Source organism: Meleagris gallopavo, chromosome 14 (assembly GCF_905368555.1).
Source record: "Meleagris gallopavo chromosome 14, MGAL_WU_HG_1.1, whole genome shotgun sequence".
Classification (NCBI taxonomy): domain Eukaryota; kingdom Metazoa; phylum Chordata; class Aves; order Galliformes; family Phasianidae; genus Meleagris; species Meleagris gallopavo.
The window spans coordinates 8,949,743-8,972,983 of record NC_139417.1 but is presented as its reverse complement, the minus strand read 5'-3'; the positions used below and the strand labels follow the sequence as shown (position 1 = coordinate 8,972,983).

General features: G+C 47.6%; 1 protein-coding gene across 2 annotated transcripts; it reads left to right on the top strand.

Moving 5' to 3' along the window:
- Positions 1–3,046: 3,046 nt before the first annotated feature.
- On the top strand, positions 3,047–21,546 carry RAB7A (RAB7A, member RAS oncogene family). 2 transcript variants are annotated; one of them, XM_085236024.1, is made up of 6 exons: positions 3,047–3,202; positions 17,390–17,450; positions 18,526–18,652; positions 19,465–19,683; positions 20,290–20,418; positions 20,592–21,546. In XM_085236024.1, exons 2-6 carry the CDS (start codon positions 17,398–17,400, stop codon positions 20,685–20,687), a joined length of 624 nt encoding a protein of 207 aa, XP_085092150.1. In that variant the 5' UTR covers positions 3,047–3,202; positions 17,390–17,397; the 3' UTR covers positions 20,688–21,546. The 2 variants fall into 2 exon arrangements, with proteins under 2 accessions (XP_085092150.1, XP_085092151.1); XM_085236025.1 differs by lacking the exon at positions 3,047–3,202 and adding an exon at positions 16,313–16,334.
- Positions 21,547–23,241: the final 1,695 nt, after the last annotated feature.

Here is a 23,241-nt window from a genome sequence, read left to right as displayed (position 1 = left end):
CATTGCTCTCTATTTTTATAGAATTCCTAGGGTTTAAAACAGTATTTACAAATGTCCCTGCTTAGAAGGACTTAGATCTGACAAGGTTACTGACTCACTTTGGCCTCAGGGAAGTTACTTCACCCCTGGATCATCTTTTCCACTTGAGTACTGAGACCAATCATGTAAAATTACCCGGCAGACTGCCAATGCAGCTGTAAAAATTAATTACCCAGTATTTAGCACCGGGTAAGAAGTGGGTAGCTGCTGCTGTTGTTGGAGAACCTCTGTACCAGGGAGGCCAGCTCAGAGACCCATTGGGTCTCAAGTGACCGTCACTATTTGTGGGACAGCTTCTTGACATGAATAGAATGTAGGCATCTTTCTGCTCTCTAGCCTGAAGTCTGAACTACAAAAACATGCTTTTGTCCTGTGACACTTGAATTTTCTGTGGGTTTTGGCTCCCACCAGTCCAGGCTCCAGGTCGCTGTGGTGGTGACAAAGCTGTGTGGTGACTGTTTTACTTTGGCCACTTTACATTTTACAGAAGCAGACAATTGCTTCTCCCCTCTTGCCATGCCACAGCCAGCATAGGCACTTCGACCTAAGAGGATGTCCCTGTGTGTCTCAGGCTTCAACACATGCATTTAGACCCTTTATCAGTGCTTTGTTTTTATGATGTTCAGCCTCCAGCAGCTGCATTTCATCAGTGAGCAGGGATGCTAGTAATCCCTTGTGCTGTATCTAGCATTCTCTGCACCTCAAGAGAAGCATGGATTAGAGAGATCTGGCATAAGATAACATGATTGCAGTTGCTTCCTGTGGTTGGTATCTGGTGATCTAGTCTTGTCAAGAGCTAGAATTTTACTTTCATGTGTTGCTGCTGTAAGATTTAGAAATCAACTAAGGACTGCAAAGGAGAAAGAATCAGTAGATTACCAGAGCAGTATGTGTACTGTAGGCAGGGATTAGAGAAGAGGGCAGGCGAAAGACTACAGCTGTGCTTTTGCCAGTGGAAATGCTTATGTGGTCATGTAAGAGCAGATTTCTAGTGAACAAAATGCCAGAAGAAGCAGGGTGAATCTGGTTTAGCTTGGAGTACAAAAACAAGATATTGTGTGTTTGCTGCAGCTTACTTCCTTTTTAAAATTTTATTTTAGCAAGTCCTAGCATTATGATGATAATTTGAGGAAGCTGGCCTGGAAAGCAAAAGATGGCAAGAGAAAAACACTGCAAAGCTCCTGAGAGGAAGCTTCACACATGGATGACAGGACGGTCAGCTGGAGCTTTACCTTTCCAGACCCAAGAGGTAACAAAGGGTTCCAGGACTGTGACCAGCAATGACGAGGAGGGACTGCAGGACTCTGGTGAGCGAAAATATGCTGGGTAAATACTAGAAGAATGAGCAGGCTTCCCCCAAGCTTTTAACATCACAGATAGGCCAAGGTGGGGTGGCTGTATGTCCATTGGAAGTGTGTGAGTGCATTAGAAACTATGAGAAACATCAGCTTAGGCAACGTGCAGGTTAGCTCCCTGGACTTCTCTGCAGGTACCTCTGAAATCAGCACATAGTGAGTGTTTTTGAGTTCATGCTATTTCTCTCACTGTGCCTTTTCATGGACTGGCAAGAGGAAGGGAGGATCCCTTTCAGTCCAAGGACATGCAAAGAGATGGTGTTTTATTATCCCTAATTGGATGGGACAGAGATTAGATGTTACAAAGGGAACAAATCAAAGCTGGAGACATTCTTACTTCCTGGTTCAGTGGGATGAGTACCTGAAAAATGTTGAGGTTTCTGCAGCAGTAAATGTTTCTTTGCTATAATATGATGCATCTGCTATCTCTGTGAAGGTTCCTCAAAGGCAGCAAACTTCTTTCTTCTAAGCAATGTTAGTGATTGGGAACAACTGGCTTTGTGCTTTAAATCGATCAATTTTTATAAGGTTTCATTGAGTTTTTATATTATCAATCGAGTGGTCAGATGTGAAACACCATTTTCTTCACAGGCTACAGCATTTAGCTGTGCTGGGCTGTTAATTGCATAATGCTCTGGTGTCTCCCAAGCCTCGCGTTTATTCTGGTGGGGAAGTGTGTGTGCTGTCTGTACAGCCAGGTAAACGCAGAAGCCACCACTCAGCACTTCCATTTACCACTTTCTTACTACTGTCTCTTTACTTTCAACCACAGCCAACCTAACTATCATCTCTGCCAAATGACAAGCACCCGGGCTACATCACAAGGTCCTCTCTGCAGACATTCATTCTCCTGAGTGCCAGCATTCACGTGTTCTTCAAGGCAGCAGGACTTTGCCTCGTCAGTCTGAGCAAATGCAGCATTCCCACAGTGGACCAGAAACTCATCACAAATGGCTATTGCATGACACAGCTGTTGATCGTGCCAAGAAAGCCAGTAACACAGGAACTCAGTGCGAGGTTATCCTCTGTGTAACAAAAGCACATAATAGATGGTGCCAGGATCGCTCTGCAATAGAGAGGGAAGGAGGAAATCTCACCCACGGACCTTGATTGCTTTTTGTAGTGCATAAAAAGAAAGAAAAATGAAAGTTTTAGGTATGAGAGCAGGGGAATGCTCTGTAGCACAGCTCTCATGTCTGCTGCTAACAGCCCAGCATGTGTCTTCAGTTCAAGGAAACTGGCAGAGCCAAGAGTGCTGTGCCCCACCAGCTGCTGCTGTGCCCAGAGCTGCGGCTCAGCTGCAAACCACAGACCTGCACAATCATCAGATCATCTCAACTGAAACAGATATTCCAGATTATCACGTCCAACCATCACGCTGCCCTACCACATCCCATCACTAAGCAATGTCCTCGGTGCCACGTCCGCATACCTTTTAAATACCTGCGCCGCCTCCCCAGGCAGCCCGTTCCAACGTTTAACACTGCTAATGAATAAATTCGAGTCGCCTTACTGCAGCGCGGGGACTCCTGTCACACGCCCGGCCTCGCCCCCTCCCCACTAACATAAGATGGCGGCGGACGGCCCGCGATCACGTGACGTGCGCACGCCGCTTCCCTTCCCTCCCCCTCCCGCCGGCTCCCGGCGCCGTGATGACGTCAGTGACACCGGGCGGACCCCGTGACCGGAAGTTGTCGGGGGGGAGGCGGAAGTGAAAGCGGGGAGGTGGTTGGGCCCGATAAAGCCGACCGAGACGAGCGGAGGAGGGACAGCGAGGTTCGGGCGGGCGCTGCGGCACACGCACCACGGTGAGCGGGGGACGCGGCGCAGCGCCTGCGCTCGGGGCTGGGTTAGGGGTGCCGGCTCCGGCCCAGCTGCCGCTGCTGGGCGGGGGGTGCCGCTCGGGCCCCTCCCTGCGGCCGGAGGCGCCTCCGGGGCCGGCTGGGTTAGGGGGCCGCCGCCTTTGTACTTCACCTGAGCTCGGCCTGGTGCCGGCGTGGCAACCGCCCGCCCTCGGGGTGATGCGGGGCGATGGAGCCGAGCTGCCGCCTCCCTGGGGCCGGGCCCGGCGCTTCTCCCGAAACAATGGAGCCGAGGGCTCTCTGGGAAAGGGCTTCTCCGCCCAGCGCCTCGGGCACGGCGGCACGAAGGCCTTCCTCGGGCTGTGCGTTTCTCCAGGCCTTTGTGCGTGTCCTCGCTGTGAGGTGCCCGCGGTAGTCCCTCGCGAAGCGGAGTGCGTTGTCTGTAGCGTGCTGCGCTGCTCCTTGCCGGTAGGGTAGGGCTGGGGGCTGGGGCTGCCCCCAGCGCTGGGGGGTTGGGAGGCGGGTGGTAGTTGTGCTTGAGGTGGTGTGTGGAGGCGGGAGGGAGGGGGGGGGGGGGTCCCTGGGTGCTGCTTTAGAGAGCAGGCCGCCTAGGGAGCCATTTATGCTGCCAAACAGGAGGCTGGGAGAGCTGGCAGTTATTGCGAAAGGAGCTCTCAGCATGTGCAAAGCCTGACTCAGTTCTAAGGAGTATGAGAGTGGATGTTGGAAGTGCTTTTTGTTCTGAGCGTAATAAGGTAAATTAAATGATGGATGCATTATTAATGCCCAGGTATATCGAGGCTAATAAATATAAGAATACTTAATCATTGTATTAAAGAGAAGTGTGCTTTCTTTCTTGTAAATAGTGGAATTCTTGCAGTAGTAAGGCAGTTATTAAAAAAATAAGCTGCCGTAATCTGAAGGAAGAGAGGTAACTGTATCAGAATAAGTTAGTCTTACCCAGTAGCTCTGAGTTCTTTAACTAAAAGCTGGAATTCTCAATACTTGCAAGCTATGAATACTTGCTGATAAGCAGAGCTATTGGGATGTGTATTGTTTTTTTGAGTAAACTGAGAACACATGATAGAACAAAGTCCTCTCAACTGTAAGCAAGCTGTTCTTTGTTTGATAATTGTGAATCGGAACTGTTAAAGCTTTCAGCACCTGAGTGGCCAGCTCTGACCTGTGCTTAGCACTGTGCCTTTTGGTGTGGGCTTAGTGCTGGGGAAGTGGGGAGTTCCCTTTGGGAGTTGTATACAACCAGCAGTATGCAGCGCCTGGCTGTGATTTCAAGGCTCCCTTGTGGCTGTTCTGTGTGTGATCAGTGGTGGTACTAGTGATGTGTAATAGAGGCTGCAGCCTTGCTGTGCCTCCAACTGGGCCGGGCTGACAAAGTGAATGTACTCTGCACTTAGAAGATAGATTTGAGGTTGTGTTGGGTGGAGTCGTTTGAATATTCCTTATTTAATAATCAGAGCTCCATTGCTGTGCTTCTTCAGGAAGAACAAGTATACTTGTCTCTCTTTTTCCCCTCTCCTTGTGACTTCCAACAGCTGACTGAACACATGACTTGCTCTCCATGAACTAATGAGCAGGCTCACCATGCTTTTAGAACCCAAAGTAGCTCTAATAATGCCACTTCCAAGTGCTGCCCTTTCTTTTCTGTACTGTTAATATTCCTGTGAGATAGGGATTAATCTGACCCCTCAACAGGAAAAGCTCTGAAAAATCTTCTAGCAGTTTTTTGCTTTCTTAACCTGCAGCGTGAAGTATAACTGGTAAGTCCTGAAATTCATTTAATTAAACTTTCCTTTTGCCCATGGTGTTGTGCAGTGGTCAGTGTCCTCAAATACTCTATTAATAGTTCAGCGTGGCACACTGAGGCTTACACCTTAAAATGGAAAGGTGCCAAGGTAAAAGCTTAAATAACTGTTGCAGTGACTGTGCTACAGTCATTCTTTCCCTTTTGCCAAATTCAGTGCATCAGCCACTATCCAGAGCAGCACAGATGTGTTGTGAAGCAGGTGAATCCTGAATTGTAAATGGAAAGCATGCAAACTCTGCTATTGGATTTCTCTTAAGTTTTATCTGAGGAAACTAACATCTTCCTTTGTTTTCTACCCAAAATCAATGTCTGGGAGAAAGAGGTTTACCAGATTGAGTTTCTGAAGCACCTTCTTAAAGCTACTGCTTTAAGGCTGTTGACTTGGAAGGTCATGGAATTATCTGTCAGAGCAAATCTCTGGCAAAGTTTGTCCTTGAGGAAACATGACAATTAAGATCATACCATCTGTGCAAAATTATATATAGCTTGTTTCTGACATGTACGAAATTTTAGTCTGACTTCTCTGCAAAAATGAGACTAGCTTATGTGGAACTTAACAATTGACTGTAAGCAAAACTGCTTATGCTGGATTAGGATGTTCTTTTGAATGTTTCATCCAGAGATGTGTGCTTGGTGAGCCTGGGCTTAGGAATGAAGGCTGTGGAATAAGGGACTGGATGTTTGCTTTCCTGAATGAGCTTGGGAGTGTCTGGGCTCACAGATGCTTGCTGTCCTTCCTGTTTAGCATACCAATTTCTTTAATAACAGAAGTAAACTGAGCGTGCAAAGTGAGAGAGTTTGGTGCTTACCAGTGTTCTCTGCCTCCTGAGCTTTCCCATGGCTGTGACCTGACCTGCTCTGAAACACTTGCTAGGCTTGCTGGTACTGAGGTCCTTTTGGTAGAAGGGGATGCAGATGAAAATGAACTTGGTGCTGAACTTGACTGAGTGCTAGTATGTATATGCCTTGTATGCTGCTGGTCTGACAGCAATCCAGCATCCTTCAGATACTGAAGCACTTCTTTGCACAGCATTGTTTTGATAATTGCAGTTTAATTGCCTGTTGGAGTTGGGTTGACTTCCCCTGCAGCCTTTCAAAATGATCTCCTGCAGTTGCTGTGTAGCAGTCTGTCTTCAGACACAGGCAAGTTGTGGCGCTACATTCTGAGGATAAAAGGTTGCTTTCTGCATTAATGGTCCAAACATGGGCTCTGCTTCTCAAAACGGGATGGAGGGTGGTAACAAATTGAATGACAATAGCTAACATAGCATTTGCTGTTTTACAGTTAGCTGCTTTATTAAAAGCTGTACTTCCCTTTAAATGCGATTTGAATAAAACTTCTAAATGAGTGCCCAAGGTCAGTGACTCCAGTTGTGCTGTTCAGAAATAGTAGGTAGTTAAGGGAAGCTCCCCTATCACATGGCTGCTGCTAGCTTTCAGCATGCTTGTTTCTCCTGCTGCATCCCCACAAACGGAGCGTGCCTGAACTCTGCATGCTGCTGCATTCACTGCTTGCTGGAGATCTGCTGCGATGATGTCATTGTTGCTGTTAGTGCTGCTCCTGCGAGACTGCTTCTCCTTCCTGGTGCCAGAGCCAGCACTCCATGCATGAGAAAGCTGTGTCAACACTGCTGTTGCTAACTCACGCTCGGTCAGTGACGGAGGGGAACGAGCTTGTCTGGGCCACAGAAGTATGTTGACTTACAGCTGATCTCAAATAGCCTTGACGTCTCTTGCTGGGAAACCTGTTCTGAGGGCATAACTGTTCTCACAGGGCAGTGCAGCTTCAGGAAGGGTGCACTGCACTTGAGATGGATTGCAATGTAAACTTGTGCCAAGAATCCTATTTGTGCAGTTTGAAAGCACTTGAGGTAGTGAGTGATTTGCCCTCCTGCCCATCCAGAACTATCACCTGAAGCTGACATTTCATATCTAACTGCTTGCTTGAGTTTTAAGCAGAAATTCCTAAAATAAGTGGATAGATCTTTATGTAGTTAGTCAAGGAAAACTCTTTCTGGAGCCTGTCCTAGCTCACTGCATGTTGCAGCTTTGATCACCTGGCGGACTAGCTGGACTAGTTAAGCAGTGGGTGAAAGTGAAGGCAGATAGCTGGAGCTTGCCTTTGGAGGCTTCCTGGCTGTGGAGTACCGGACCTCGATTGCTGGGGCTGCCAGTCTTATCTAATGAGTCCTTACCAAACACTGGGTCTCTCTTTGCTGGGAAGCAGCTTGAATGGTAGCCTATTGGTGTTCATCTCCTCCAAGTGGGCTGAGTCACTTGGCTCTGTAGGTTTCTCCTCAACTTGACTCCTAGATACTGCTAATGTATCTGAACTGCAATCTGGCACTGTGATAATATTGGCTTGAGCATGATGGTGAGACAGCTGCAACTAAGGCATCCCTAGCTCTGATCTTCCCTCTGGCAAGAAGATGTAGTTTACCAGTGCTGTCTTATGAATAACATGCAAGTCACTTGGGTGAAACTTTCCTAGTCCTTTGTAGAGAATAAGAGAATAACCGAGCTGGTAAACGTTGCAGGAGCTGTGCAAGAGGGAGTAAGGTGCAAAGTATGAGTTTGAAACAATCTCCACTGTAGGAATTCCTTGCTAGATGTTGACTCAGCTGTCATGGTAGGCTGTTTCCCTCCCATCCTGGGACTGTAATACTTGTCCTTCCTGCTCAGCAAACTGCGTTAGCATAGTGAGAGGTATTGAGTATGAGTAGGATCAGGACTTCTGCTCACAGATATAGGTGTAGTTCTTAGATTGCAGTGTGATTCTAGAAGAAGCCACCTGTCTTTGAGCAGACTTATTCTCAAGAATATGACTTCCTGAAATAAAAGGAAGGATGTTGCTGTTCATGCTGGTTTTGTAGTTCTTCACATTTGCTTGTATGGGATTGGATCTCCTATCAGTATTTGTCCTGTCCGTCTTACTAGGATCCTGGTGCTAAAGCAGAACAGCTGAGGTGCATAGTCTTGCAGCCATTTCTCATGCCATTGTTTGTGACTTGAGTGCCTGAACCTTTGTTGAAGTCTTCTCAGTTACTTGTTTCCTGCCCAGCCTCTAGGAACTGGGAAAACTAGCAGCCAGGAGTAGATAAAATAAGGCTGGATTACCAGTGGCAAGGTCTAAGGTCTGTGTTTTGCTTACCACTCCAAAGGTTATCTAACACCTCCTGTCTGTGTTTCTAAAACTGAAAGCATGATAGGAATGTGTAAAATCTTAGCAAGCTGGAAACAAAAGTAGAAACTAATCCCAGTACTTGAAAAATATTGTTGGATATGGTAGAGGCTTGACAACTTCACTGTTTCTTAGTGGCCTGACAAACCTGCAGTATTTTGAACTGGTCAGGCTTGTCTACTGGTTATCTTCTGGATTATAACCCAGCTGCCGCTGTCTCACTAATGTGGGAACTGTGCTGGGCTTTCAGTATTCATATAGAGGTTCCTGAAACTTGTTTGGTTCCACTGATGAGGTGGCTGTGTGCCAACAAGCTGGCAGCCACGGCTGTGTGATCCAGGCTGTATGGGCACCATACCACGTTTCAGTTTTATAAGGTTTGTGTTGCTTGCTTTGGCAGATCTCCATCAGGGATGTTCTGGTAGGGGCATGGCAACATGGAAGCTATGCTGGTACAGCTAAAATGCTTTGTGTAGGCAAGGCCCTTAGTCAAGACGCATGGCTTGCTGCCTAGTGTCTCCCAGCAGGCAGTGGATGTGCTCAGCTCTCCTCCCACATCCTGAGATTGTCTCCCCCAGGGCAGAATAGGGGAAGTTGAGCTTGCTTTAATAAAGGGGGAGGGGTGTTAAAGCAAGCATGCCTGCTCTTGTAACAGCCTTATCCCCAGGGAGGATTGGAGTTAGCTGGGAACTACCTGAAATCCTGAGGGATTCAGACTGCTGCCTCCTCCTCGGAGGTAGGGGCACATCAATATTCATACCTGAATGGCAATGTAAACTTGAGCCCACAAAAGGAGGGTAAGTGAAATCTTCAGGCTCTTGCTATCAGTCTGTTGGGGCTCTTATGTGTCTTCCTCGTTCCCAGGAGGAAGATACCCTGTAGTGTAAGGGGCCTTTGCCTTCTGGAGGAAGTCTGGGTAAGGTGGGCTAAGAAACCTCATGACTGGGAACATCCAGCTCTGAGAGAAGCTCTTTGTATGGCTTTCTCACAGGGCTGTTTTTGTGCAGCGTGAAAACTGCTGCTTCAGCACCTTGGTTTTCTCAGTGTCCTGGACTTGGTGCTATGTGCTTTAGCACATTGTGACTGTACAGGAAGGCCTCAAAAGAGGCAATCTCAAAATACCTGCTGCTGGCTGTGAAGATGATGGTGTTTGTCCTCAAGCTGCTGAGGAGCAGAGCGAGCTGTCCAGGATGGCTGCCCAGCACATCTGCCCTTATTGCTGGAGATGCTGTACACCCCTTCCTCTGGCTCAGGGCATTTCTCACCTGGGAGAGCTTGCTTATGCTGCTGTAATCTTATAATGAGCAGCAGCCCAGGTAAAGTAATGTTTGTGGAGATGTTGAGATCTGACCTCCAGACCTCTCCTACTGCTCTTAAACATGCAAGTGGCCTGACTAAACATGCAGAGACACATCTACCTTTGTACTGTAAGCAAATGAACTCGTGCTTGCTTAGCTCCCACTTTCCAACCTTGTAATCAGATCAACACAATGCCTCCTCCAGAGAAGGTGGCTGCAGTGATACCTAAACCATGAGGGACAATTTCTAAGCTCTGCTCCCAAGCTGTGGAAGTGGAGGTAGGTCCTACCTTGTTTAAATACTTACTGAGCAGTCACAACTTGGTGGCAGCTCCAGAGTAAGAAACTTGTTCAGTTCCCTCAGCTAATACTCCAGGATTGTGCAGGCACAAAACAACTCTGATCTGGAGAAGTGCCGGGAGGTGTAACAGGGCTGTGAATCAGTGAGGCTTGGCCTGGAGAACTTGGCTTTGAAGGCTTGGGCTTTGAGCCTGACTAATCATGTGCATCAGTGCCTCTCAGGAATGCTGTGCTCTCCAAATCTGTGCTTGCTGCACTAACGGAGCCCCAGCTGAGCTGGGACCTCAGGGAGAGCTGACCCCTTCTCATGTGTGAGTCCTGTGATCCTACTGCACACATCACTCCTACCAGGCACTGGCAGCATTGCTCCTGCCTTCCTCCTGGCTCTGGCTAAGCTAGCAGTTGGGGTGTCCTCTTCTGTGGAATTATCAGAGCTCTTGTGTGCAGCTGGAGGAGTTTGCACAGGCCTGCCATCGCACCCATCCAGCAGTGAGCTCTTGGACCAGCTCAGTTGGCTGCTAGCACCACCTCGTACCACTTGCTTGTGCTGAAGCAGCCGGGTGCCCAAAGCTCCATGTTGCATTGCTGAGCTGTGGCCGGCTGCTTCAGCTTGGTTTTGGAGCAGCTGTGCTGGAGGCTGCAGCTCCACCCTCAAAACAGGGTGGGAATCTGCTGCAGCTAGCCCTAGTCAAGAAGCTGATTCCTCTGGGATCCTGAAACATGTTTTAATATTCTGTTTTGATCTGAGTTGTGTCAGTGTGCTTGGAAGCATGCAAAGCCCTAGGCTTTCTTCAAAAAGGGGAAGCTTTTGCCTTCTGATTGCTTGGTAGGGTTGGAAGTCTCTGGACCGTGCACCTATGGTTGACAACTTGTGATAGCTTGTCTAATATGCTGTATCAAAAAGTAACCTGTAGTTGAGACTCAGTTCCATAGAGAGTAGCAATTGCTGCCTCCCAGGGCTGGGAAAGGTACCAACTGGACAGAAGCTGGCTCTTGATAGAGCTGCAGTAAGCAGCAGGCAGCCTAGCTGCTCTGCTCCTGAACAGGGAACAATGAGCTGTGAGCTCTTGGCTGGGAACCAGCAGGAGGGAATATGTTGGTTGCAGCAGGAACACAAATGTGTGGGGAAGAAGGAGGTGGAAACCAGTTTTGAGCTGCTGCTGTATCAGTAGCATCTAGAATGTACTCTTCTGTGTAACTGTCACAGGAATATCTTGCCAGCTGCCTTTGGTGTGGGCTTTGCTTTAGCTGGCTGCTTTGCTGTGGTGGATTGGCGAAGCCTGGAAGCACTTCTGACCATGTGGACTGTGCTAGCCCACTGATCTTGTTCCATAGGAGCCTGTCATCCAGAAAGGCAACCCATGTAAAGAACAGTTCTTGCAAGCTCTCTACCTGAGTGACAAGATGTACCTAACTTGCTGCTTAGGCACAGAGCCAGCACACGTCCTTGCTAGATGTGAGACTTTCCTAGATGGGAAACTCTCAGCCAGCTTGAGAGGCTGCGCTACTGGTAGAGCTGTGATGGGAGGAGGGCAGGTTGCCTGCCTGTATTGCTCCTGTCATTACAAGGCTCAACTGGCTACCAAAACTAAATGAGCTTTTGTAGCTTTCCTCAGTGTGAGGCTGCTAGGCACTTGCTCCACTCAGAGAGAGCTCAAGCTTGGTGAGGAAAACACACCAGCTTAGGTGCTGTCGCAGAACATAAGATCTACTTCTGGCTCCTTGCTTGAAGACAGCTTAGCATCTCTTAATCCATGTTCATACAAAAGTAACAGTCTCTGCTGACTGTCCTGTAGCAGCTCTCAGCCTTTCTCCAGCTGAAGGCACAGGGCTGTGGCTCTGCTCGTGGGCTCATGTCACTCTGGAGAATGCATTAAATGTTAGAGGCTCATCTCCACTTGTCTCATATCAGCAGTTGTGTTGAATTGCTCATGCTGACACCTGTAGCTTTACATTAGCGGACACATTACTCATGTTCTGCATGACCAGGTAGATGGAACTGAGCTGTTACAGAACTGTGTTTATAGGATGTGCTCAGCTCTTGAGGTTCTGCTGCAAGTGGAGATTGCTGAGATGGCAAGACAGGGTTTCTGGACCACCTGAGCTCTGTACAGGCAGAACTGTGATCCTGGTCAACTAACTGCAATCACAGCCTGTCTGCCTTACTGGGATGTGAGGCCTTTCATTGTCTTTGCTTAAAAAGTCACAGCAGGGCTCAGTGTGAGCATGGGGCAGATGATATATGCCAGTCTCCTGTTTGATCATGTACAACAAGAACAGGGTAAACATCCAGTGAGCCCCTCGCTTCAGTGGCTGAGGGTCCAAGCAGATGTCACCTCCTGTAGTGCCAAACATCCCTGGAAACTTTCTGGTTGTGGGAAGAAATGGGTTCTGTCTGTCTGAGCTGGTTCTGAATCATTTTTCCAGCTTCAATCTCCTTGAAAAAATGCAGAACCATTGAGAAGGGGAATAAAAATAACTCTTGGCTATGGAGGCTTAATGCTCTGCAACCTCCCCCACATGAGAAGAGGGAACAGAGGTAGCGTTTCTGTGTTGGAAATGTACGTAGCTGCTTTTTCAGAACAATTTTTCTGAATTCCAGGATAAAGTTTTTTTTTTACAGAAGGTTTTTCTAGTACTCAGGTGGCTGTTCCTTTGCTCAGACTGGTGAGCCCATCTCTTAATGGGGTATCTTCTCATGGAACACCTGCTCACTCTTGCCCTGGCTGCAGGACAGGGAGTAAAACTGCGTGTTCTTAAGAATCACGGTGAGTTTGGCTGCTTGGTGCTTGCTCACCTCCTGCTTTGCACCTTGTCTGAGCAGTGTTAAATGTCCCTGCCAAAGGACTGGGGAAGAGAAGTGGGCTGCAGTAGTCTTGCTTTGCTTCAGCTTTGTGCTACCTTCTAGTGGAAGGTGCGGATGGCAGGCTGCTAGCTGTAGGAGCAGAGGGCTCCTTATCAAGTGGCCCTGTTCACCTAGCTTCTGCTTGGGGTTGCTTTGCTGTTCATTTAAGTTTGTGATCTGAACTGTTTAATAGTGAAGGAGCAATAGTAGACTGCTCCAGTGACTTATTGGCAGGCTTAAAACCAACATGCTGGTATCTTCCATGAAGCTGAGTGTCCTCCCTTGCTCAAGCGTGGCTACTTCTATACCCAACTGTTCCTGAGCAACTTATCAGGGTATTTCTATCACAAGGCCTACTTCTGTCTGAGTGTAACTAATATAAGAGATCTGGTGGGCTGCCAGTGTGAGCTCCTGCTGTTCTTTGCTTGCACCAACCTAATTAATATTGAAGTGCCTGCACTGTCACCTGACGCATGAACATCTCTAAGGAATCCTTAACCATCCATTTCTACTTGAGTTAAAACAGCTGTCTTAATATAGCCACTAAAAGGACAATTGTAATATGCTTTGAAGCGACAAGGGAAGTCTAATTAGATTTGGCACAGACTCTTTACTCTTGCATCTAGGCAATTGTGCTACAGAGCTTCATCAGACAGTTCCTGATTCTTCTGTTTGGTCAGCCAAGTCAGCAACATGTGCAGGTCTGTTGTGAGGGTTCTCCCTTACTGCTCTTGCAGGCCAGTGTTACACAGGTGGTAATACTACTGACGGTGGATGTGCTGTTCTAGGCTGAACCTCCTGGGAGTCAACACTCTGGTAATGGCTTGCTTACAGGGATAGGCATTAAAAAAATTGAGTGGACAGACTTCTCCCTCCCTTCTGAGGAGGAGCTGCATCATTCCTTTGGCACCAGTAGAGCCAGGAGAGAGGAAGGTGCTGACTGGTCTCCCAGCCGATGGAGCTTTGACAGCCCCTAAACAAGGCTGATGGGTGTGCTGGTAGGTGTGTTATCATCAGTCATCCAGGTGACTTCTCTATGGGAGACTTGGCACAGTGTAAAGCGAAACTGATATCTTGAAGCAAATCTTAACATTTCTCATCAGGACTTCTCTGAAAGAGGAAGTGGTTGTTCAGAAATGCTCCTGGGACTGGATGGGAGCTTTGTGTGAGCTCTCACACTGCCATCTTAAGGGCTTCTGTGACTCTTGCAGGATGCTGCTCTAGAATAATCACACCGGATATCATAAAGCAGGGAAGTTACATGCATGTTACAAAATGGTCTCAGCCATGGATACCACTGATTTGGTGAGTTCAAAACTGTGGTAGTGCTCAAGCTTGTTCATACTGAAAGTCTGGGGGAACCGTGTGGAACCTACATCTCAGCTTGGCCCAGTGATGTCATGCTTCTTGCAGGTGTACCCAGAGAAACTTCTAATGTGAACTAACTGCCTGATGGATATGTAAACCTGCACTGTCTGTCAGCAGAAGCTATATTCTTGTTCTGTAGTTTTGTACTAGCAGCGTTCATCAGAAATGAGATCTAAATAGCTTAGGACATGTATGTAATTATGTTCCTGGAGTAGTTTGAGCCTTTGGCTTCTTTTGTTAGAGACCCCAGTTAGGATATCAAGGCTTCTTCAATCTGTCTGAATCTTTAAGATCTCCGTAGGACAAGTCACACCTCTGTTTAGTACAAGTAGCAGCTTTAAAGCTGGAGCTGCTGCTGGATACCTGCTCAGCCATGCAGAATGTGATGAGGATCAGGGAAATGGCAAAGTAATGCTACAGAGATTAACTTGATCTTAAACTAGAAGGCCTTCCTTCTGCAGGAAGGCTCCAGGGAATCTCCAGGTTTTGAAGGAAGTGTTTGGTAAGGTCTGCTCTCCAATGACAGTCTTCTCTGAGAATGGCAAGAAGCAACTCTGGTGGGGTTTCATTCTATGTGTAAGGAGATGGTTATTAAGAGGGCTTGGTCCATCTGCTGACTAGGCTTGGAAGCAGCATCGATCAGGAGTGGTAGAACAGGGGTGAGAAGCTCTGAGCAGCGGCCTCTGCTGAGGGACAGCAGAGCTGGAGCTCCTCACTGCTTTGTGGCCCAAAGCAAGCACTGAGCCGAGGCAGCTCCTGCTGTGCTGTGGCTCATATCCGTTGCATCACCTGGGGTGGAAGCTGAGTGCCTCACCTGACTGGCATTAGGGAAGCAGTAATGGCCCTCCACACTGCTGGGGTAGCCAGTAAGCTATGAGAAGAAGGCAGGGCTGGGTTTGATTCATGCTTCCTGTGGCTGTTCAGTGAGCTGCTTCCCAGGTGATGAGACCTGACAGCAGCATTCCCTCGCTTCATTGTGGGACTTCAGGCCATGTTGAATTTGGGCACTAAGGATCCAATCTGCTAGTGTTGTAACTCAGGGCGCTGTAAATCCCTTGCTGAGCATGAGAACTAATGCCAGCTTGTCTAAAGCTGCTTTGAATACCAGGAGGCAGTGAGCTTGTAGCAGCTGATGGCAAATGATACTAAAAACACTGGGAGGAAAATAGAAGCAGTACATGCTGTGTTCTGACACAGTCACTTCAGGGTGAGTTGTTTACCCTTGACCCTGGGGAAAACAGGTGACTATCACACTAGACCTGAACCTGTACAGATGTTTCTGATGATGGTTCACCACACTTAACGGTCTCTAAGCTGTTTCAAGGCTCTGCTTACTTTTCTTACTCCATCTGGGCAAACTGTTCTGCAGAATTCCCTGGCTTGGCTGGTGCTAATGTTGCTTTTGTTACGTGCTCTAAAAACAAAGGAGGTGCAATCTGCTTGAAAGAGTTTACACGGACTGTTCTGTCTGCTGCAGTTAATGGGATGAGCTGAAGTGTGGATCTTAGCATGAGTAGAAGGTGTGGGCTGAATGTTGGGGTTGATTGGTGACGTTCAGCTGGGTCCTTGAGCAAGGCAGCCAGAAAGGAGCGATGTTAATAACAGCAGTAACTGTCCCGTGCAGGCTCTCTGGCATCTACTGACAGCCATCTAAGGACAGCATGAACCCTCTGGATGGGATGTGGCTGTTTACTCAACGGCCTTTGGCTGTTACTATCCGAGCAGTGTTTCACATCAGTGTGTCGCTACGTACATGAGGTGGGTGCAGGCCAAAGAGCACTGCTTCCTCCACCAGCAGCAGGATGGCTTCTTCAGCTTATGCAACACTCCCTGGTGGGATGGTCTAAAAGACTGCCCTTCTTTCACTGCTCAAAGCTTGATGATGAAGGCTTTTTGCAGTCAGTCTGCATCTGGTAAGAGGTTTCTGCAGCTCAGACGATGTTCCCTCCTGTAGCAGCAGGATGAAGTGGGTAGCAGTGATCTTGCAGCCTGGGCTGTTGCCGATCCCAGCAACGCGTAGGACCAAGCTGCTCAGAAGATGCACGTATTCATGCTGTTGTCAGAGCGAAGGCCTCCTTAGCTGTGAAAGTCAGGAATAGCTCTTGAAGAGTAGGAGTTATGTAGTAGAATGAATGCACGTTGGTGTGGCAGAATGAGAGTTCTAGGGTAGTCAAGTCCCTATTTAAGGGATTAGTACATGAAGCCTGTGTCAAAGGTTTTCTGAATTCAAAGCAGTGCATGTATAACCATCTTCTGGCTTGTTTAGCTGCAGAGGGCCTGCAGGAGCTGCTTGGGAAAGCCAGGAAGCCCACATATCCCAGGTCAGTACCAGACTGGGGTCTGCGATCTCATGAAGCCTGAGCAACAAAGATTTGTCCTATTTATTTCCCAGACGTGGGGAGCGGGGCCTCACAGTAGGGAGTATTGATTTGGGGCCTTTCTCCATTGCGAACAGCAGGGCTTCGTACTTGCTCTCTCTATGCTGAAGTGTATTCAGAAGTGTCTTTGGGCCTCTTCTAGCTGATACAGTTGCAGCTTCTTCACAGACCTGGAGGAGATCTGGGAGCAAGTAACAGTGTAGATCCCTGGAGCCCAACTCTCACTCTTGCTAATGAATGAACTATTAGTGGCATGCTTACAGCCACACACCTAGGAAGAGTGGCAGGATGCAACTCATGGTCTGGCAGCAACAGACAATGTTACAAGGCTTGCTACTGTAGTCTTACTCCGCCTTCCAGGAAACTGAGGTGGCAGTAGCTTGCTTCACACCTCTTCAGAAAGACCCCATAGTCTGGCAGTAGCTGGCATTGTAATTCAGCGTTTCAGCTGTCCTGCATGATTGTGACTCCTTCATCCACTGCATCCCCAGGGACTCAGTGTCTTCACAGAGTGCTTCTACCTTTCACAGATCTGGAAGGTAGAAGAAGCTAGGCTTCATTTTCTAGGGAACTACTGAACAGTATGAAGCTTGAATGTGGCACTAGGTGCATCACTGCTTACGTCTCACAGCTCGTGTAAGAGTTAGCTTTGTTCTGGGAGCTCGCTCCACTACATCCAGTGAGGCAAGAGAGATGGCCTAGACTAGCATGTCCAGAGAGCAGCCTGGTAACTGGATCCAAGGACAAATGCGTATTTCTACTTGCTGCTATCAGGTTGTCACTATTGGTCATGCTTGGCCTTGCCAGTGCAGTGGGCATAACTTGGTTACTACTTCAGTTCAAGGCTAACTGGAAGTCTGGCCTCAAGATTTCCAGACTCTTCCAACTGCTGGTTCCTTGCTAGCAGTCTGGCTTCTCAGACTCCAAGCTTACTGCTTTCTGCCTTAAGAATTAACGTGCTGATGAAGTCTCATGGAATTGTTTCTCTTCCTTTCTAGTTTAAAAGATGACTTCTAGGAAGAAAGTGTTACTGAAAGTCATCATCCTCGGAGACTCTGGGTAAGTGGGGGATTCTTTAAGGAGCCAATCTGTACCTGGCTGGAGCAGTGCAACGATCAGTGGGAATCTGGATGCACAGCAGGACGTGAGCAGTGCTGGGAGGAGAGACTTCTCCAGTCCTGGACAGTGATGTTACCTTACAGCTTGAAGATAATGTCCCAGCATGCTGTCCTGAATGGGTCCCCACAGTTTAATATCTTGAAGACTTTCTGTAATATTAAACAGGGAAATGAAGTGGGTTGACCAAACTGGATAGCCTCTCTGCAAGGAGGTTAAGTTTGAAGGTGAAATAAGCATTTCAATTAAAAACATAAGAAAAACCACAAAGTAATAGTCACTTTTGTGACTTCTTAAAACTGTCTCTCAGAGATAAAGCTTACATTGAGCCACCTGCTTAGTTTCTAACTGGAGCCTTCCTCTTGAAGTAAGGCTTTACTGCTCTGCTCTCTTGAGCAAGGAGCCTGCTCCACTGTTACAGGTTGGGGGCTTGCTATGCAGGCTGTAACCTGACTCCCATGAGTTGCACTTATTTATACCACTGTGCCCAGCAAGCTGTTGATCAGGGAGTGCTTCTCAGCCCTGAAGAGTGTATGTGAACCCTCAGAGCTGTTTCTCTGAGGAGGTTCTCTGCCTCTGAGTCTCTGGCAGGTGCATATGCTGCTGCTGTACTGGCATAACCTTCCTCCAGCTGAAGAGACTAAAGATGACTTTAAAGATGAGTTTTTGTTGGGTTTTGCTGGGGCACTTAATCTTGCAAGGCTGCCCTTATGATCACTGTGTGATGCATACTTCTTACCAAATATCAGATTACTGATGGGGAAAGATAATTCCTCAAGACTTTAAGCCTTCATATCCTTATGTAGCTAATGCTTTTACTCACATGTTGCCTCAGCACCTATTGCTGTGAAAGTCCCTTCTTACGGAAGTGGGTGTTTTCTCTTTTATTTTTTTTCCCCTCTCTTGGACAGGAGGTTATGATAGAAAGTAAATGGCAGTGAAATATTTTGTTTAGAGCAGTTAATTCAAACATAGTTGTAAAAGCAACCTACTTAGTCTTTTTTTTCTTTCTGTACAGGGTGGGGAAAACATCACTCATGAACCAGTATGTGAACAAGAAATTTAGTAACCAGTACAAGGCTACGATAGGTGCAGACTTCCTGACAAAAGAGGTCATGGTGGATGACAGGCTAGTGACAATGCAGGTAAGGAGTGACTCCTGCTGGAGGGTGTCTAGACCATGCTTGTGTGGAAGCATCTGTTCACTGGAGCTCAGAGCAGTGCAGGGGCCAGTGTACTGGGTGTGAATCCCACTTGTGTGAAATTGCTCCTGGCCATAGCTGCTGCTGAGCTTCCCTCAGAAAAGCTGGATGTGGGCTGAATGAGGGAGAGCAGAGATCAATTTGTCTGGGCTCAGCTAATGGCAGATTTGCCAATCCCCGTTTCAAAGCAAACAGCTTTTGGTGCTGTCAGTGTACTTTGTCTTGGTGGAAAGATGCTCTTCTGTAGTGCTCAGGAACTGAAAAGGGCTGGAAAAGGACTCCTTAATCAGATCATACTACTTGTGCTGCCCTTACTCCTGTGGGTATAGTGCCACATAACCTGCCAGTCTGCTTATGTGTCTGTTATCTCATGCTTTCATCTCCATGGTGAGACTGACAGCAAGTCAGTAGAAACCCTACTTTAGCCAGTAGAGAGGAGTTTGAACTGTCCAAGTGTACCCAAGTGTTGCAGGCAGGCTGCCATCTGATCCTAATGGCAGGTCTTGCTTGTTTAGAACAACGATCCATAGCTTGCTCAGTTTGGGCACAGCAGTGGTGAACTCCATCTTTAGGAGGATGTTTCTGGTCTGTGAAACCTAGTTTCTACAAAAAAAATCCCGAACCTTCTGATGTTCCTTCTGTCTTGTTAGTTGGGGCCTATAGACATCTAGTGGAGAGTCTTTGAAATAAATACTGTAGTTGTGGAGTTTTGTCTTAGATCAGAGCTGGCTTATTTGCCCTGTCTTTTGCTGCAGATATGGGATACAGCAGGCCAAGAACGATTCCAGTCTCTGGGAGTTGCCTTCTACAGGGGAGCAGACTGCTGTGTGCTGGTGTTTGATGTCACAGCCCCTAACACATTCAAAACCCTTGACAGCTGGAGGGACGAGTTTCTCATTCAGGCCAGTCCAAGAGATCCTGAGAACTTTCCCTTTGTTGTCCTGGGAAACAAGATCGACCTAGAAAACAGACAAGTGAGTACTGTGACTTGCTTGCTCCTTCTAGGGGATTGCTGGAGTGCAAGGTGTGTGTGTGGCTCCCACCATTGCCTGCCACGGGGGGAGAGTTTCTTCAGGCTGTTACCTACCTGGAGAGGTCAGATGTCTGTGTATGATGTGTGCTCCTGTCTTATGGTAGAGCTCTTGCAGCAGCTCCCTGGTAAGTCTAAGGAGAAGGAGCTTTTTCTCCTTCAGTACTGCTGAATAACTGCTCTGGGAGCAGCGAGTCCTCGTGCTGCAGGTACCTGAGCAAATTGTCCTCTGTGGTCTGGTCTCCTCTGGGCACCATCCTTGCTGAGAGCCTTGTGGCAGGTGGTTTTATCAGGTGCCCCAGCAGAAGTTGGCCCTGCCTATGATAGAGCTTCAAATAAGGCTGTGGAAAAAGTACTCAGCCTTACCTTTGCTACTAGAGCTACTTTCCCTACTGCTAGGGACAGCTCGGTACCAAGGTTGTAGTTCTAGAGAGGTTAGAACTGTGCTGCCTTAGCTCAAGTTGACTGTGAGGGGTCTCTGGCCTTGACTTGTTTCCAAGTCCTCCTTCCATCTAGCTGGAGGTGATGATGCTGCTCTCTGTCCACCCAGGTCACCACAAAACGGGCACAAGCCTGGTGCTACAGTAAAAACAACATCCCCTACTTTGAAACCAGTGCCAAGGAGGCCATCAACGTGGAACAAGCTTTCCAGACGATTGCACGAAATGCACTTAAACAGGTACGGAGGGCTGGCGGGTGCCCTCTGCTGGTGCTGGCCCTGTATGCTGGGCTCAGCCAGTGCAGGCGGCTGGGAAGGCTTGGGTTCTCCAACAGCTTTCCCCAGCCCTTTCCCCAGCGTGCTAAGAGCAGTGTAGAGAGCTGTGGCATTAACTCTTTCTTCCCTCCTGCTAGGAAACCGAAGTGGAGCTTTACAACGAATTCCCCGAACCCATCAAACTAGACAAGAACGACCGAGTGAAGGCTTCTGCGGAGAGCTGCAGCTGCTGAGGGAAGAGGGAGGGGTTGAGCACAGTCCTTCACAAACAAATATCACACTTAGGCCTTCAAACACACAGCCCCTCTTCTGTGTTTAAAATGAAAATTTAAAAAAAAAAAAAATTCCATCTCCAGCTGCCAAAATTCACCCATCTCCCATGAGCATCTGAGAGCCCAGCACTTCAGAGCTCACATCCCCGCACCATCCACATCACACTTCATGGTAACAGACCTTTCTCTTAGTTTAAAATGGAAATTCTTATGTATGTTTGGAACTGAATCTAATTCCAGGTGTCCAATGGAGAGAAACTGTTTACAGGTAATCTGTGTAACAAGTTACATACATTTTTAACTGTCTTGTGTTTTCCCCTGTGAAGGCTGCAACTGGAAAGGCTGATTACCCATAGTTCATTGCAAGCTCAGCACTCAGTCTAACTAGGTTGAGTTTTGTATGTATCTCTGTTAATGCTTGTTACTTTTAACTAATCAGATCTTTTTACAGTATCCATGTATTATGTAATGCTTCTTTAGGAGAAATCTTATAGTACATGTTAATATATGCAACCAATTAAAAATGTATAAATTAGTGTAAAATTCCTGAATTACATGTTCAAGTACTGAAACACAGATTGTGTAGAAAGTGAGGAGGACACTTGTGAACTGTGGTGTGCTAGCGACACGGAGTCCAGATAGAGGCAGTATTCTGTACAGTAGAGATGAACTATGTAAGTCGTCTTGTTCTGAGGCCAAGAGGCTTCATCTTCCGGAAAATCTGTCTGGCTACCTTGTATCTAAATTCTCAGATTTGCATAACAGCATTGACATGCACACTGGATTATTGGGTTTAAAATTAAATACAGCTATGAAATGACCTCACTGTTCACCTCTCCTCCTGCTTAACTCCTAATGTCCTGGAGCGAGTATGAGAAGGAGCCAGAGCTGGGGTGCTGCAGTGGCTCTCTGTGCTGTGGAAGGAGCTCCTCTCCCACCTGGGTTATGGTAGCTGTTTCTGAATGAACAACCTGGACTATGGATCTTCCCTTTCTTCTTACTGACTGCTAATCTGGATTTTTTTGGTATGGGAAAACTTGGCACTCTAGTCCCTTTTCTCTCTCTTCCTTTCTTCCTGGTATTTGTTCTTGCGTTTGTAGCTTGCTTAAATGGAGCCCTTCTACCTGTTTTCCAGAGGTCTACATTCTAGTACGTAGGCTGAGCTCTTATGTAAAGAGACAAACATGATGCCAATAAACTAAACAAGAACAAACTTCCTTGTTTACTTCTGTTTCTGACTCTCTTTTTTTCCTTCACTAACGTGCCTTCTTCCTCCTGCTCTGTCACCTCTTCATTGAACTGGTGCCTACTCAGTTGTGCAGCCTCCACACTGAAAGGTTGCTCCCATAAGAGGGGGCTGGGCAGGCAGTGGTTTGGTGACCCCAGAGACCTGAGTAGGGCAGCTATCACTGCTCATGCTCTATAGATTGAGCAAAGGTTCTCTGCCTGATCTGGTCTGCTCAACCTGAGGCCTGTAGTTCCTAGGTTCTGGGCATGACCTCTGCTGGCTCTCGGTGCTGCTTCACTCACTGCTGTGCCTGCAGCAACATGGAAAGCAAAGCATAGAGAAATGAGGCCAGTTATTTCAAGGGACTTCTAACAGCCTTTGTGCTCTGTATCCTACTTTGTGGCTTTATCCTTGCACACTTTTCTCTTGCTTGACTGGCTGTTGCTGTCAATATCCATTTTAAACAACTGCTCTGCAATAGTGCTGTGTCCTGGGTTTCCTATCTGCATCTTTCTGAAGAACTCGAGCCTTGTGCTGATTTGCCACTGAAAGCATCACCTCACGCCTGTGCAGGCTGATGGTGGCTGGGCTGATGGTCCCTGCAGTGCACATCATGTTGAGGGGAAGCCATTTCTCTGTTAAAGCATCAGCCCTATCCCCATACACCTGCACCCACAACGGCCCCAACCACAACACCCAGGTGTGTACACAGCCTGGCTGCACCTGGGGAAACGAGGGCGCACAAAACAAACATGCTTCTGACATGCTTCTGAATGTCTGGGGTACGTGGAAATGCATTTATCTAAAGTCTGTGTGTGGTTCGACGTACATAAATCTACACAAACTATAATGTATGCATATATTGTGTGGGTAAATATATATACATACACATGTATGTACACACAGGGTTATGTGTACTGGGAGAGCCACAGAGCAGAAGCTGCACGGCACACAAGAGCACAAAGAAGCCCACAGGTGCATTCTGCTATCTACACAGCCCCAGTATCAGCATGCTTCAGTTGAATTAGAAGTGTCTGTTTATGTACAGAGCTAGATAGATGCAAACACGTTTATGGGCTCTATTTGCACACATCAGATATGTATGCACACGTAGGTGGGTGGTGCTGGAGTGAGGTGGATAGAAAATATGGACACACGCAGAGTCACATCTATAAGCAGTATGCTAGATGTGTATGTACTGTACTCAGTACACATGCATACCCGGAGGAAAATATAACGTGTGAGATGGCAGTGGATGGATGGATGGATGTCTGTGTGCCTACAGCA

What these genes read in the sequence shown, in the direction of transcription:
- RAB7A (XM_085236024.1), top strand. Translation starts at nt 17,398, where the DNA reads ATGACTTCTAGGAAGAAAGTGTTACTGAAAGTCATCATCCTCGGAGAC. An exon ending in ATCATCCTCGGAGACTCTGG is followed by an intron (nt 17,451 to 18,525) that starts GTAAGTGGGGGA and finishes CTTTCTGTACAG; the next exon opens with GGTGGGGAAAACATCACTCA. An exon ending in TCGACCTAGAAAACAGACAA is followed by an intron (nt 19,684 to 20,289) that starts GTGAGTACTGTG and finishes CTGTCCACCCAG; the next exon opens with GTCACCACAAAACGGGCACA.